Raw genomic sequence first — 16934 nt, 5'->3', positions numbered from 1 at the left:
ACTCACCAACAAAAAATAGTTAAGCCGGGATAACTATAGAGTCCTTACCTGTCGCGTAAGTATTCCGTCAATAGATATAAAACATGACCTTGAATAAGTAGTAAACAAGCGGCGGCTAGGGGCAGAATTAATCAGTACAAAGGAATGTGAGCTGAATGTTTGAAGAGTTGTTTACTGTAGAACAGGAAGGAAATTGCCGCACGGATTTCGTACACTACACAACCGAACACCTAACTGAATTGTAATATACTTTCATTCGAATTTCGAGGTAAATTTGGCAATAATGCAGTACTAAAACTACCGTTAAACATAAATCTGATGTTTTTTAGGAGTTTGTAAGTTTGTAACTTGAATTTGAGCTAATTCTGAGAATAATTTTGTGTCATCGATCGCACATTTTGACCAGCGGTAAGGCGGTAGCGCACGGATTCCTCACGTGCCGCAGCAGGAATGGATTCATCCTGCACTACTCTCTGAATTCTTCCCGCGAAATACCGTCACCAAAATTCGATAGATGGCGCACGATTCGCTGCCGAGTTTTTCACGCAATAAAATATTTGAGATTTTTGTAAATTCGTATATTTTTATTTCTCAATCTTCAAATAAATAAATGGTAGGGAGAATACACTAAATCACAATAGATAAAAGCTATATAACTTCATGAATAAATTTATTGAAAACATAACTTTTTACATACCGGTATTGAATATTTCTGACAAAACCAATGATATTTCACAGTTTAGGGACGGATTGCTGTACTTATATTTGATTACTGCAATAAAACTAAAACTGTACAATAAAACTTAAAAACTTCATCATTTTGACATGGCATGAAAAATAAAGTGAAATAAACAAAATATATAACAAAAATAATTAAACAAGTCCAAACAATATTAAACTGATATTTTACAAGTCTTAAGCATTAATTCCTCCAGTGAATTTCCTCCAACCGGTCGGAGCAGGAAGAGGAACTTTCGATTTTTGAATATCAGGAGTTCCGCCGTGTCGGTACGACGACACCGGTCCGGGCAGGCGGACGACTCGATGGTTTTTATCTCGACGTAAAGTTTTACGATTGTTCAATGCGGATTTGACGGCATTGTTGATCTGAAATATGACCAGAAAATAAAAATATTATAGAATGAGCCCTCCTTGATCACAGGAAGTTATAACTAATAAACTAATCACAGTAGAACTTGCTTAATCCAGATCACCTGGGACTGGACAAATTCCGAATTATGTGCTCTCATATGAAGAATAGAAATAACTTCGAGGGGACTGGAATTTCAGTCCAAAATAAGTGAAAATCTGAATAAAATCGATCCGAATTAAGCAGTTACGTGAATCCTTAGTCTGGAAGTGAATTCATATTTCTAACAAAGTGACATGCATCCTATTTGTGTCTCTCTCTTTATCCATACAATAAAAATGTGGGGAAACATTTGAAATGTGAACTAAAAACTGATCGAAAAACTTAACAACTTCAAAAACAATTTCAAAAATCCTGAAAAAATCTTATTGTACACATATAGTTACATTATAGTTAGTTCCTAAAAGTTTGTAGCAGATCTGATCTGAAATAACGAAATTATTTCTGAGAGATAAAAATTTTAGAATCGATTTCTTATTTCAAACAATTCATCAAAATCTCTCATTTCTATCGTCCGATTTGTGTTCAGTAAAAAATCATTTCAAAATGTGGCACCGACCTTTTTCTTTTCTTTCGCAATTTTGATATGAAAATCTCGTTCCTCCATACACTGTTTGATGTCCGGTACGCACGTAATGATCAAAGGTTTACCAGCGGCGTGGGGAGGAGAGAGTGATTGAGGGGCTGTAGGGGGGATACTCAATGTCTGTTCACACGTTCTCAGTCGACTTGAAGAGATCATCACGCTGTCGTCATCACTACAAATATACAATCAGTAAAACTAGAATCGAGTGACATGTACAGTTCGGACGGACTTGTGAAAATATCATACTAGCAATCGGTATCCCTTCAGACCACCATCACATCCTCGATAATTATTACAGCTACGCGACTAACCTCCCCTCACTGCCCCAATAACAGGGGCGGATCCAGCCTACCACTATTACCGCTTGAGTGGTACTCACGATTGTATGTTTTTCAAGTTCTTGTAGAAGTAATTTAAAATTTGCCAATTTGAATAATCGAAATGGGTAAACTTCTTATTTTCGATGAAATTCCACCTGTTAAAGAAAGATCATTCAGAATGATCTTTCTTTAACAGGTGAATATGTCATATTTTGTGGGTGCAGAGAAGGTTTCGATGCCCCAAAGTGACTCAGATTATATCTCGGAGCCCTAAAAATTCAAAATTTTCTATGACAGGTGCCCTTCCACAGCTGAGCAGTATTCAAAAACCTAGGCTAGATCTGCCCCTGAATAATTACAGTGGCGGATCCAGAGGCATAATATGACTACCGCATTTCGGCAACCGAGATGTGCATTACGAATGCTGAAGGCACGATGTGCCTACGGGGGGTCTCGGGGTCCTCCCCCAGAAAATTTTGATTTATTTAAAGGGCTGAGATGACATTTCCTGGGTTTTGGAAGAGAAAAATCCTGTTTTAATATGGGTACTTTTTTCCAAGGAATCAGCTAAGTCAAAAAGGAAAAATTTTGACTACCGCATTAGCGGCAAGTGTGGTAGGCTAAATCCGCCACTGAATTACTACAGTTATCCCACTAACCTCTCCCTTCCTTCACAGCCTTAATAATTACTACAGTTATCCCACTAACCTACCCCTCACCCCCCAACCCCTCCCCTCACAGCCTCAATACTTACTAATCCGGTTTAGTGGTAATAGATAAAGTATCATCAGTCATCGGTGGCAGACGGACCGGTGATGCGGTTACCACGGCGTTCTGAAGTCCGATACGTGCTGTATCAGCCGCCTGACTCGTTATTATATCTCTCACCGATTTCCCAGGGAACAATCTCGATAAAACGGACATGATCTCTTCATTCTGCGAATCGAGCAGCAACGCGTACAGGATATCTTCTCTAGCCGCGTTATGATTCTAAAAGTAACAATTAAATTCAGCTCAGTAGAACCGCAAATCCTAATCCTCGATTGTTAAACTGATCCACTGATAAATAAATAACATGGTTTGTATACTTCAGGGCAACTGGAATTCCAGGACTTTTCCAAGAGAAAAATCCAAAATTCCAGACGTCATGTCAAGCAAAATATTGGTAATCTACTATATCTTATATACTCTTCAGAGTGGTACTGATGCTGAATAGAGGATGTACAGGGTTGTCCTGGGTTCAAACTCAGTAATTACTGATACTCATTCAGAGTGGTTCCGATGCTGAATAGAGGATGTACAGGGTTGTCCTGGGTTCGAACTCAGTAATTACTGATACTCATTCAGAGTGGTTCCGATGCTGAATAGAAGATGTACAGGGTTGTCCTGGCTTCGAACTCAGTAATTACTGATACTCATTCAGAGTGGTTCCGATGCTGAATAGAAGATGTACAGGGTTGTCCTGGGTTCGAACTCAGTAATTACTGATACTCTCTGAGTGGTACCGATGCTGAATAGAGGATGTACAGGGGTGTCCTGGGTTCAAACTCAGTAATTACTGATACTCATTCAGAGTGGTTCTGATGCTGAATAGAAGATGTACAGGGTTGTCCTGGGTTCGAACTCAGTAATTACTGATACTCTCTGAGTGGCGCCGATGCTGAATAGAGGATGTACAGGGTTGTCCTGGGTTCGAACTCAGTAATTACTAATACTCTCTGAGTGGTACCGATGCTGAATAGAGGATGTACAGGGGGGTCCCGGGTTCGAACTCAGTAATTACTGATACTCATTCAGAGCGGTACTGATGCTGAATAGAGGATGTACAGAGGGGTCCCGGGTTCGAACTCAGTAATTACTGACACACTTGTAACGCCCCCTGGTGACTCACCTCTAAAACGTATCTAGCTCGACACCGTGAAACGTAATAATGACCGATTTTCGGATTGTTTTGAATCGCGAGAGTGAATCGTGATTCGGCTTCCTCGAAATTGCGATCCTGATACTCCATCACTCCGAATTCGTTGTGTATCACCGATATACGTGATCTGATACTCGTATCATACGGGTCGATCTCTAACGCCTGGTGATAGTCTGCTAAACTGAAGTGGAGGTCGCCTTGACGATAGAAACAATCTGAAATTACGACAATACAATTGGTTCAGTTTGATTTTCAAAATATGTGTTGTACAGTGGAACTCGCTTAATTCGAATCACTCAGGATTGGAAAATTTTGTCAGAATTATACGAAATCCAAATTATGCGCCCTCATTTGAATAGAAATAACCTGGAATTTTAGTCCAAAATATTATTAGTCAAAATCTGAATAAAACCGATGCAAATCAAGCAGTTTATACTGTATTATGAAATTATCATCATGGTGTCGCAATGCTGTTTTGGTGGTTGAAAGCCAAGGGCCGTCCAAAAGTGGTCTTAAATCTTAAAACTGGTTTTTAATTGTTAGATTGGTTCAAGAACTAAGACTGGAATTTCAGTCGGAAGTAAGTGTGAATTCCCAATAAAACCGATCCGAATTAAACGAGTTATACTGTACTACAGTCAACCCCCGATTTACCGCCCACATCGGTGCAGAACGATTTTTGGTATAGAGAGTATGGCAGTATATCGGGGGTGTTTTACTATGTATCGAGATGTAAATTGAGAAAACCTGGCGGTAGGCGGGGAGCCGGTTTATGGAAGGGCAGTCTATCGGAGGTTCTACCAGACATTTTACTGCCTTTCGCTTATAGCTAGTTTTTGAATAAATATATCACTGTTGTTTTCACAGCAAGCCGGACTTTTGAGTCTAGAGCGCCACCTACCTCCTCTATTGATATAAAGCCCTTTCTCGCGTTTCTCTCCTTTTATCGCTTTGTTCAACAGAACGACGGCTTCTTCGTAGAAACCTTTCGAGAAACATTCGACGGCGAAATCGTTGTACGTCAGCAGTAACTGTCTTTGAGCGTCCATGTAAATCGGACTGTCCTCGTTGTGATCGGTTTTATCGAGAGCCAATAAATAATCGTCGATAGCCGAATTGAAATCGCTCGTTCTCCTGTAGAGGGCGCCCCTGTGAAAGAAAGAAAAATTCATAGAAACGTTAACTTAAAAATTTCAATTTCAAGCGGCAGCTCGTAATGATTTATCCATACCTGAACACGTGATATTCCGGGCAGGACGGATCCGTTTCTATTGCTGTCGTGATTTTCTGTAAAGCCTCTTGATGTTTTCCGATAAGATTCAGTGAAATTGCCTGTTGTTTACTTTCTTTAGCTTTATCCTGCATCTTTTTCAATAATGTAAGCGCTTCAGGATGTTCAGCGTCTAACAGTAAAGCATCCTTTACATCGTATGAACACAGTGTACTCTGTAAATATATATTCAAACATTCACCAAATGAGGGTTTCACGCTAAAGGAGGTGCATGTGCCGGGCTGATTGAGTATAGGCTTAGTAGTATAGTATAGGAGGGCGAATGATTCAGGCTGAAGGGGTGGGGGAGTTTCAGGCTGAAGAGGTGGGGGAGTTTCAGGCTGAAGGGGTAGGGGAATTTCAGGCTGAAGGGAGTGGGGGAGTTTCAGGCTGAAGGGGTGGGGGAGTTTCAGGCTGAAGGGGTAGGGGAGTTTCAGGCTGAAGGGATGGGGGATTTCAGGCTGAAGGGGTAGGGGAGTTTCAGGCTGAAGGGGTGGGGGAGTTTCAGGCTGAAGGGGTGGGGGAGTTTCAGGCTGAAGAGGGTGGGGGAGTTTCAGGCTGAAGGGGTTGGGGGAGTTTCAGGCTGAAGGGGTAGGGGAGTTTCAGGCTGAAGGGGTGGGGGAGTTTCAGGCTGAAGGGATGGGGGAGTTTCAGGCTGAAGGGGTGGGGGAGTTTCAGGCTGAAGGGGTGGGGGAGTTTCAGGCTGAAGAGGGTGGGGGAGTTTCAGGCTGAAGGGGTTGGGGGAGTTTCAGGCTGAAGGGGTAGGGGAGTTTCAGGCTGAAGGGGTGGGGGAGTTTCAGGCTGAAGGGGATGCAGCAATCAGGCTGGGGTCGGAGGGAATCATTAACATACGTTTTGGAATAGATCATGAAGTCTTGCCCTCATCACAAATAAATCGGCGTTGTCTCGTTCCTGTTCCAGACGTTTATTAATCAGAGCTAAACATTCTCCGTGCCTGTGAAGAGCTGTTAAACATGCTATACTGTAAATACATAGAAAAACATGGCTGCTACAGTAGAATTCTGATCATTTGGGACCAACATGTCATTACGTTTTGTATTCATTTTTATGTATTCTATCATGTAAGCATGTTTATTCGTTTGGTATTGAGGTATTTGTTTACATTAAGCGGTTAATATCACATTACTAATCCCAGTCTTAGTGCCTCAATAAATAGGTCCGATTTTCTGAGTACTGGGCTCACATGTATGTAAAAGTGAGAGAATGAACTACTGTTACATATTCTGAGGTATATACAGTCTTCATCAGTCTCTACACAGGAAAATTAATCCAGTTTACGGAAAATCCAGATTAAAAGTCATTTTCTTTTCATGAACGAATGGACTGCAAATATTCTCCGGATTGGACCAAAATCTGGATCAAGTGGGTTTTACTGTACTATATGTACACTGCATGTCGACATCCCCCTATGACATCACACGTACCTTCTGGTGTGATAACCTCTGATTTCTGGTTTCATTTCCGCCGCTTTAGTAAACGATTCGAGAGCTTCCGAGTACAGTTTCTGATCAAACAACGTTTGACCTTGGAAGAAATATATGAAGGCGAGTTTCGAGTAAAGCTGTTGATCGGACGGTTGTAAACTGTGTGCTTTCTTATAGTTCAATATAGCTGACTGAAACACACGCAAAAACAGAAAAACAAACATCAGACCATACCTCAAAGCCCAAATTTTCAATGAAGAAAGATCAGATTCTGAAGTTTTTGGTAGTAGGCATTATGGGAGGAGGGACGAGTGTAATTGCATACTGTAATGTTTCATAAATATGAAAAACTGGCCGATTTTACGTACAGGGGTAAGGGGAGGGTTTTGAAAAATTCAAATTTTATGCGTACGTAATAAACGTACATAATGTATTCATTCAATTTCAAACATCTCAAAAGCAATGGCGCTGGGAGAGGAGAGAGAAAAGGAAGGTGAGAGGAAGGGGAGAGGGGGGAAGGGGAGAGGGAGGGGAATATTACCTGGAAGTCAGTAAGTTGTAGCAAACATTCTCCACGACAAGCATAAAATTGTGGCTCTTCAGATTTCAGATTAATAGCTTTATTCAATGGCATCAAAGCTCGTTCAAAATCACCTTCGTTCATAAACTCTACAGCATTTTGATAACTGAAATACATCGACAACAACAACAGTGAACGGATCAGGTGCGTTTTTAAATACATCTACAATGAATAAAAGCCATTTGCCCGGGGGCAAGCATATCTGAAATTTCACTAGCCCCCTCAAAAATCATCTTGCCCTACACAGGCAGTCCGATTGGTGGCACAATCATCTGGGTCCAGTTCCACAGTTCCGAGTTAAGATTTAATTCTGAGTTAAATCACTGAAAATGAACTAACTTTAACTCAGAGTTAACTCACAACTGTGTTACTGGGTCCTGTTGTATCGAGTGGGAAAAAAGTTTGGAGGCATAAAATTGCACGAATGATGATGATAACCTACTTCCTCTAATGAGAATGTACTTGTCCCGGGTGATCGGACATGTGCTTAGATCGGACCCTGTATCAGATATCTTAATGCTATGAAATATTCTAAAATATGTGCTGAAAATTAATACTGCTGGATTGATTAAAAAGCTTTGGGATCAGTTCTGCAAATCTCTGTTAAGTTTCGGTCAAAACTTAACATACACCTGTGGAACTGTGAGACTGGTTGCTGATATTTAGTTAGTTTAGTGAAAGCCTCGATTTTAAACGTGTAAATGAATATGAAATACGAATGAAATATAAATGTGGTTCTATTCTAGAAGCCGATTTTCTCTATTCTGCTCTATTTTTTAGCTCTAATCTGGCGAGTAATAGAAATAACTTACAGCTTGGCAGCTTTGTTGAAAGTAAGTTCCTCGTAAACTCTGAGACCGACTAGAAGTTGCGATTCTAGCGTTCCTTTAGTTTTTATAAAGGAAGGAGTCACAGATTTTCTACGGAGATCAATAATCAATTCAGAGATAGTTTTCACAGAATCGAAGAAAGAATTGAATGAGTTAAGGACTATTTCGGACTTACTGTTCTTTAGCTTTCGACGTGAGCACCGCATCCATCGTTAGAGTCGGTTTTTTAAGTTGACTCCAGTTTTCCGGCAGAAATAAAGTATTTCGTCGCGACGATGTTTCTTCGTTTTTAGCTAACATCTCTTCGTCGACTGCCGTACTGAAAACGCTACTGGTGCCATCTACAGTCTACAAATAAAAACGAAATATCTCTCAAACGTCAGAGCTATCTCTATCTCCAGAGCGAACCCCAAACGAGGTGTTACTCTCCCCCTGCGAGATATTCCTCTCCCCTCATATGAGGTGTGTTACTCACCGGTGAGGTATCGTAATCCTCATTCTCCTCAGGTATCTCGGTTACTGTCGTGCTCCCGAATCTGACCCCCGTAGTGTTGTTATTGTTCGATTTACGCTGTTTTTCGGACATTGTTTCTTTTTCAAGTTTTGCGAGATTCTCTTCAGAGAGAACTGATTTATTATCACTAACTCGTCTCAGCTCCTGCTGCTGCTGCTGCTGCGGTTGTTGCGGTGATGATCGCTCATCCTCGAATGTCGACGTACTGTTGGGTGTTGCCAGGATACTGCGACTGACGGGTGTTGCCTGGACACTTCGTAACAGACCCATCCGAGAATCGATCGAAGCCACCTCGACCGCGAGTAAATTCATATGAATATCAGGTATGAATTGGTTCTCATTTTCCGGTTCTTTATCGTCCGGTTCTCCGCGGTTCGCTCGAGCTCTTTTTATACTCTCTAAAGTATCGTCTTTGCTCAAACCGATTGTCGACGTTTCCGAGACGACAAACGTCTGAGACGGTTGCCTGGTAACACTGTCGCTACTGACGACCGATGTATTGTTGTCTGGTCTAGCAGCTGTGGAGGCGGGGCTAGGTTGTTGAGGGATGAAATGTTTATGATCGGATTCATGTTTTTTAGTGAATATATTATCGACGGGAGTCGATACGCTCGGTGAACCGCTTGGGGGTGCCCCTCCGAGGGTCAGGTTTATATCGGAGGAGGTGTTGTCGTGCCGTATAAGAGTCACCTCGGGACTGATACCGTCGACCTCACTGGTCGGGGTGTACGCCGCTGAAGGGATGTGTATTTCCTCAGCCATCGCTCACTATACCCGTCTATAGTCTACTGAGTCTGGAAAGAGACAAGTGAGTGAAAGAGGGCCTGCTGCTGCTGGTCGGGCTGTGTGCAGCTGCTCTGCTGGTGCATTTAATCAGACTCGATTGTCAGGAGTGATGCAGTTTTCTATATGAAGATTCTGCAAATATTTGGATCCTGTTTCACTGCACCTGAATTTTACTGAATTTGTTTCTACAATCGCCATGGTATTTACATTTCCGGGTTATCAGCGCCATCTACTACGCATAAATCCCTATCCGTGATTTAGAGTAATCGAATTATATAGATATTCCGATTCCGCAATTTAGTGCTAACCGTTGCGAATGACGCTGTAAATATTGTAAAGTATTTAATTATTTGATGATTTTAATGGATTCTAAGCGCTGTTGAACACCGTCACCGTAAGTTCCTCAATTAGTTAAATTTGATGTTTATCAAGTTCAATCTGTTTTAAATTTAACTTCATTAAATCTTTAAAAAAGATCGCTTATTCAACTCACTTCCTGGTCAAATAAATTCAAACTTTATTGCAGCAGCTGTGTTGGCAACGATGGAAAACGATCGTTTGGAAATAACGACCCCGGTTCACCCTCTACCGGAGAACATTCGTAAGATGAAACGCGATGAAACTGTTTGTAAATTCTGCGGAGTCAGTTACCTCATACACAACGAGATCAAAGCGTTGGAGGACAAACTGAAAAAAATGGAAGAACGACTGAAATTCTACGAGGGCTGCGAAGAAAGGGAGACAAGACTTAAAGAGGAGTTGAAAAAACATCAGACAGTCATCGGAGAGTACGAGAAAAATATGAAAGATAAAGAAAATGTGTAAGTAAGCGCCGTCTAGTGTGATACGCTTAACCCTTTCAGTGCGTCTACACCGCAGTGCGGTGTATGAATCAGTGATGGATTTTGCTAGTACACCGCAATGCGGTGTGCGGTGTATTGATTTAATTAGTAATTAGTTTTTATCTCTATTGAAAGATGGCAGCACCTGTCAAACATAGTGAAATACTAGTAACTAACGATACCCCGCGCCGCGGTGTAGACGCACGCCTAGTGGTATTCCCGTTATTCAACACACTAGGGTGGAATTTTTTTAAATTTTCAAATTATCTCCAGCGCTATAGGGTATTGATTAGTCAGCACTGAAAGGGTTAAACTAGCACGACTCAGAAATCATCACTATACCTAGTCCGATTAAATCAAGTCAATCAATCGATGTATTTGAATCTTAAGCTGGAAACCAATTTGTTCATCAAAGCTTTTGATTTAACCAGTTTTAGTTTTTTCTGTTTCTATGTTCTATTTTTATATATAATGTAAGGCTGACGAGCATGGAATGGATCTTAGGCTGAATAAGTTATTATTTACATTATCTATTACAGAATTTCTTCATTAACGCAAGAATTATCGAATAAAGAGGAATTAATTACGACGATGAATTGCGATTATACGACAATGGAAGATAGACTATCGTTTTCTGTGAACGATGCTGAGAAAAACAGGTCAATCTCTAAAAATCTTTTTCACAAAGATGATGTTAACGTCCTGGGACCAGTTGCTCAAAAATTGGTTAAAAATAACCGGCAGATGAATATCATAGTAGCAATGAACTTTTAATTGTCGCTATGTCAACTATCTACTGTGGTTAACTTTAACCAACTTTTGAGAAACTGCAGCCCCAGTTTTTCTAATTTCAATATTGCTTCTTTGTTTTCCAGGTTGACTTTAGAAAGTTGTAAAAATAGAATGAGTTATTTGAATTCATCTCAAACTCAACAGAAATCATTGTTGGCGTCGCTAAGAGACGATTTCATAAATCAACGGAATCAAATTCAACAATTTCATTCGCAATTACAGTTCCTGTTTACACAGCTACAAAAACAGTATCAAACAGGTAATTAAAAATCAATATCTAACATGTGCATGTGCAGGTTCAAAAAGTTCATGTCAGCTTTATAATTATGCGGTTCTGGTTTTATAGAGTTTTCAGCCATCGAAATGAAATTGAAAAAGAGTTCAGAAGAAGTTACGAAATTGAGAAAAGAGAGCGAGAAATATTCAGAAATATTGAGTGAGAACGAGAGTGAATTATTGAGATTGAGGGCGGAATCTCGAGACTGTGGTTCGTTACGCAACAAATGTATCTTACTTGAACAAACTGTTAAAGGTAAGTTCAATTATTTCTGGATCCTGTTGCTTCATTTAACTCACACAACAGTAGATCTGAGTCTCTCTATTAATAATGATTTAATGATAATTCATTCAGCCTAAAATCCATATGAAATATGCTCAAGAATTTGTATGTTACAAAATTTTGAATTGCGAGTTACAACACACACAAGCCGCAGAATTTTGAACACACTGTAGTTTAGTTATAACATAATTATCACTGTCTCTCTTTTTGCCGAAAGGAATTTTTTTTCAATGTGAAGTTAATATCTGAGTGTTTTTGATAGATCTAAAGTTGTTTGTTTATATTTAGGGCTCGAGAAAGATTTGGAGAAAGAAACATCGAAGTCTCGTATGATTTCTATAGAATGTGAACAATATAAAGAACAAATCGGTCACAAAACGAAAGAAATCAGCGACAGTTCAATTCAGAATCGACGTATTACAACTAGTTTGGAACAGAGTATATCATTGTGAGTATTAAACGGGACAGATCCTTCCTTGCAGATACACGAAAAGGTTTTCTAATTCGTAATCACAAATAAGGAATTGCGCAATTCCGTGGTTTTTTTTCACTTTCGAATGTTTTCGAATTCAGTTTTTACTGACGTTTTTTCGCCGAATTTGTGACGAATATATTTTTTTTATAGGTTGCAAGATAAACTGAAACAGAAAGAAAACGAATTGAACGAGTTGAAAATGCAAACTACGAACTTTAAAAACGAACTCGAACGACAAAAACAGTCGGAGAAAGAAATTCATCGTAAAGCAAATTTGTCTCTCAGTAAGTGACTCTCAATTTCATCTAAAAACTGCCATAGTTTTGTAAATAGTGTATCCAAATTTGTTGATAACTCATGACATTGCCGTCACGTCAATAGAATAACGAGTAATTGTTTTGGATGTTTGATTTTTGGTTTACCGTCCTGTGCCGTCACTTTTGATCGAGTGCGTCCACTTTTTCGAGGCGCAAAATGTTACGCCAATAGTGATTTGTGCAAACGGTTCATGACATGAGCGCCTAGCCGCATGCAAAGAACCGGGATCGTAACTATTGATTCCTCGGAGTTTCCTGCCAAAAACGATATTTCTGACAGAGTAATTGTTTCTGATTTTTGATTATTCAGTTTTTGAACGACTAACAAATATTTTGAAGTTTCCCCCAAGACCTTGGTCCGGTTTATCGATAAATTTCTTATAAAGTCCTAATTCGATTTAACCCTTTCAGTGCTGGCTAATTAATACCCTATAGTGCTAGAGATAATTTGAAAATTCTGAAAAATTCCACCCTAGTGTGTTGAAAAACGGGAATACCACTATAATGCGTCTACACCCTGGGGCGGTGTATCGTTAGTTACTAATATTTCACTATGTTTGACAGATGCTGCCATCTTTCAAGTGAGATAATTTGTAATTACTAATTAAATCAATACACCACAGTGTGGTGTACTAGCAAAATCCATCACTGATTCGTACACCGCACTGCGGTGTAGATGCATTGAAAGGGTTAAGAGTTAATCTGTTTATCGAGGCCTGGTGGAAGTGGAGAACATGGATTTTCAATCCAAGGTTATTTTTTTACAGATGAAACTGAAGAAATCAAGCGTTTATTGACGTCGACGGAGGAAGAGTTGAAATCTATAAAATCCGAACGAGAATCGATGATTCTTTCGCATCAAACTCGAATTGAACAACTCCGAGAAAGTTTCAAAAATAAAATGGCCGAAGCTGACAACTGGCCTCAAAAGGTTTGAAAATATTCCCGATCAGTAAATGAGATTACAGGGGTCAAGGTTTCTAGTGGTCCTTCCAAGACCTTCTTTGTCCTTTTAGAGAAAGGGATAAACATCGTCTTTGTCCTTCTTTTTGACTCTAAGTCCTTCCTTCTGATAAAAAAAGTCCTAAATTAGATTTTTATGTACTTTTCGCACGCATTTTTCACAAATTCAACAGTTGAAGTATTTTATTACTTAGGCCTGGTAAGTCAATTGTCAGTAAGATTGAATATACAGGAAAGTGTTATGGATTTACCCTGGAATATATGACTGGTCTACATGACTAGTGAGAAATGACTAGTGCAAAAATGCTTTCTTATGGACCCTCATTTTACTGGAAAGTACTTTCTGAGTCAAAAAATGCTCCGTTTTGGGTCTAAAGTTGCAGTAAAAGTCTTTCTTAGTACGTCTTTTTATCCTGGCCTTACAACTGTAAACCCTGCTGGTATAATTCATTTTGTAAATGTAGGATTCTTATTCATCTAATTGAACTAATTTGCCCTCATTCACCTGATGAAGCTACTATACTCTAGTAGCAAAAGCTTGTGTGTCTAATAAACTAGTTAACCTATTTGTACTATTCGACTCGTTGTATTTATTCTACTCCAGGTTAACACGGCTCCTTCAGGAATTACTGAAATTACAGTCTAACCCACTATCCGGATCGGCTTAATCTGAATCCTGGTCTAATCCGGACGATATATGCAGTCCATTTGTTCATAAATAAACAAGAAAATGACTTTTAATCCTGATTTCCCGTAAACCGGATGCATTTTGTCGTACCCAAATAATCCGAATTAAGCTGATTCTACTGTATTGTCTTTATTTCTTCGTGTTTAGTTAGAAGATGGTCTGAAGAAAGAGCGTTCGAAACATTTAGCAGAATTAGCTCTGGTGGAACAACGTCTTAAAGAGAATTCTGCTTCGGTAGGCTGCGTGAACTAAATCTCCCATGTTGAAAACTAAACAAAACTTGTTTTTAACATCATTCACTGGTTTTCTATAATCAACTGATTTTGATTTCAGGAATTACAAATCGAGCGTCAAAAACATCAAGAATTAATTCAAAAGTATATTAAAAATGCTAAAGATGAAGAATTAAAGGTTAGTTCAATTCTACTGAAATTCATGCCGTACAATCTCTCTGTTATATGTTTTCTTTTATGGACAAATTTCTGATTTTCAAATGAACAATTTTCTAAACAGTTTCAGCGTCAATTATCATCGATTGAAGCCGGACGTAAAACAGAGGTGACCGATTTACAGAGACAACTTACTGATTGTAGGAAACATTGTCAAAATAAAGAATCCGAACTTCAACAAGAAATGAAAAACCTAAAGTTAATAATTCGGGATTTAGAGGATCGTTTAGGTGAGGAATCAATCAACCAGTCCTGGACAGATGTGGATCCAGTTCCACAGTCCTGGAGCCAGTTCCACATTCCTGGACCCAGTTCTACACCCCTGGATCCGGTTCCACAGTCCTGGATCCAGTTTCACAGTTCTGGTTCCAGTTCCACAGTCTTTGATCCAGTTCCACAGTACTGTCCTGGATCCAGTTTCACAGTTCAGGTCTCAGTTCCACAGTGCAGGACTCAGTTCCACAGTTCTGGATCCAGTTTCAGTCCTGGATCCAGTTTCAGTCCTGGATTCAGTTTCACAATCCTAGATCCAGTTTCACAGTCTTGGATCCTGTTCCACAGTACTGTCCTGAATCCAGTTTCACTATTCAGAATTCAGTTCCACAGTGCAAGACTCAGTTCCACAGTTCTGGATCCAGTTTCACAGTTCTGGACTGAGTTCCACCTAGTTCCACAGTTCTGGAATCACTTCCACAGTTCAGCACCTGGTTCCACAGTTTTGGATCCAGTTCCACAGTTCAGAACCTGGTTCCACAGTTATGTGGAACTCTGAGTCCTGATAATTGATTTTCATGTAGCCGGTGTTGTCTATAATTGTTTAGGTCGTTTGGATGTCGGGAATGAAGAGGAATTACAATCACTAAAACTGTCTCTAAAACAATCACAGGAACTCGTTCATAATTTACAATCAGATCAAACAAATAAAGATGAAGAATTGAAACGTTTACAAGATGAGGTGAGACACTCCCCTCTTAAGAGCACCAACAACACTGTAGAACCTATAGTCAAACTATAGATGTTTTGTTTTCTATATTTTCAAGGTGTTTTTGTTACAAGAAACTGTACGGCGTGAATGTGAGGAAAGATTCGAATTGACTGAAGCTCTAAGCGAGGCACGGGAACAACTACTGACATTGAAAAAACCGTCAGGTAATCTATAAACATCCTCCCACTTCCAGTATCCGTCTAACTCAATACTAATTCAGTTTACTATATCAACTTGAAGATAACCATTTTGTCTAAAGTCTACTTTTTTGTCTGACATCTGATATTTTTTGGGGATATTTCCCAGAAGTGAAACTGTGCAGTCCAGATGAATCATCGTTTTATATCCATTTTACACTGTTTTGAAGGATTGTCAAAAAGTCCTCTTTAACTCAACTTCAACTTCAACTTTAACTTCTTTAACTTTAACTTCAAGATATCTCATTTTGTCTCGCAACTTATCTGTGTTTCCTAGAACTGCGTCGTTGGTCCAAATTCATCAAATAAACGTTGAAATTTTCTCCTGATGTTTGTGTAGAAACTAACTTGAATTTTGTTTTTATTTTCCAGGTGGATATCAGACACCTCCGCGTGTAACGAGTAGTCTATCCACATCTAGTAGTAGCAGACGAAATAGCGGAAACAGTCTCACGTCTCTTCCACTTCCACCGAAACCTCCACCCGCTGCTGTAGGGGATGGTACAGATGTCTCAAACGCGTCCGGTGTATTTAAGATTAATTCAGTCAATATGGCCGACAGTAGGAGACGTATTCCTGCGATTCTCACTCGCAAAAAATAGCAATAACTAAACTGTTCGAAATATCGTGTGATTTATATCAAATCCGTCCATGAATATCTGTGTCTACATAATGTGATAAAATGTTTTTATGCTCTATAACATAGTGGACTCAGTGTCTACAGTTTCGGTTCAGTATAACTTCAAATTTAGTTCATTTCAAATGTTTTTTACTTGCGAGTCAAATTCTAACCGAGAGTTGTAGAACCGAGTCGTGTGCTTCATGCAGTGATGAATGAGTTTACAAAGCTAAAGTATGTACTCTACATACACAGAGTCCGTGTTCTCTCTCTTCCTGGAGCCGGAACCAAGATTGTTTTTCTATTTAAATGTCAGTATTTTTTACAAAACTGAGTCGAAATATATTTCTATACCTGAAACACGTGATCGTTTGTAATTTTTAAAGTGTGCTACTGGTACTTACCAGGTTATCTCGAGGTCCTACATTAGACTGTGACTTCCTATAAATCCTAGATCAGACCGACTTCCTCTTAGGCCTAGATCAAACTGACCTCTAGTTCCTTCATCAGACTGACTTCCTCTAGGTCCTTGAGGCCCTACCGGGCTACATCAGACTCAATTCAACATCGACACAAAATGCTAGGAATTTATTTTAATATTTTATTTTAAATTTCATCATTTAATAGCAAAACAGCAACATATAAT

General features: G+C 39.5%; 2 protein-coding genes across 4 annotated transcripts; one reads left to right on the top strand and one right to left on the bottom strand.

Annotated features, from left to right (window-relative positions):
- Nucleotides 1-696: 696 nt before the first annotated feature.
- On the bottom strand, nucleotides 697-9604 carry LOC141909320 (uncharacterized). Its single transcript, XM_074799726.1, has 12 exons — nucleotides 8578-9604; nucleotides 8278-8450; nucleotides 8085-8192; nucleotides 7234-7378; nucleotides 6693-6883; nucleotides 6100-6229; nucleotides 5209-5423; nucleotides 4879-5126; nucleotides 3948-4192; nucleotides 2811-3046; nucleotides 1710-1908; nucleotides 697-1107 (listed from the first exon to the last, which is right to left on the bottom strand). Exons 1-12 carry the CDS (start codon nucleotides 9376-9378, stop codon nucleotides 916-918), a joined length of 2883 nt encoding a protein of 960 aa, XP_074655827.1. The 5' UTR covers nucleotides 9379-9604; the 3' UTR covers nucleotides 697-915.
- LOC141909321 (uncharacterized) lies at nucleotides 7365-16639 on the top strand. 3 transcript variants are annotated; one of them, XM_074799730.1, is made up of 15 exons: nucleotides 7365-7416; nucleotides 8053-8105; nucleotides 9929-10223; nucleotides 10784-10903; nucleotides 11120-11295; nucleotides 11383-11568; nucleotides 11884-12043; nucleotides 12221-12354; nucleotides 13155-13318; nucleotides 14186-14272; nucleotides 14372-14449; nucleotides 14552-14717; nucleotides 15309-15442; nucleotides 15528-15636; nucleotides 16042-16639. In XM_074799730.1, exons 3-15 carry the CDS (start codon nucleotides 9946-9948, stop codon nucleotides 16269-16271), a joined length of 2022 nt encoding a protein of 673 aa, XP_074655831.1. In that variant the 5' UTR covers nucleotides 7365-7416; nucleotides 8053-8105; nucleotides 9929-9945; the 3' UTR covers nucleotides 16272-16639. The 3 variants fall into 3 exon arrangements, with proteins under 3 accessions (XP_074655831.1, XP_074655828.1, XP_074655830.1); XM_074799727.1 differs by lacking the exons at nucleotides 7365-7416; nucleotides 8053-8105 and adding an exon at nucleotides 9709-9796; XM_074799729.1 differs by lacking the exons at nucleotides 7365-7416; nucleotides 8053-8105 and adding an exon at nucleotides 9716-9796 and having other exon boundaries at nucleotides 9932-10223.
- The last annotated feature ends 295 nt before the right edge of the window (nucleotides 16640-16934 follow it).

The sequence above is a fragment of the Tubulanus polymorphus genome, chromosome 7, assembly GCF_964204645.1.
Source record: "Tubulanus polymorphus chromosome 7, tnTubPoly1.2, whole genome shotgun sequence".
NCBI classification, from domain to species: domain Eukaryota; kingdom Metazoa; phylum Nemertea; class Palaeonemertea; order Tubulaniformes; family Tubulanidae; genus Tubulanus; species Tubulanus polymorphus.
The sequence above is the reverse complement of the archived record's forward strand: the minus strand, read 5'-3'. Positions and strand labels throughout refer to the sequence as shown.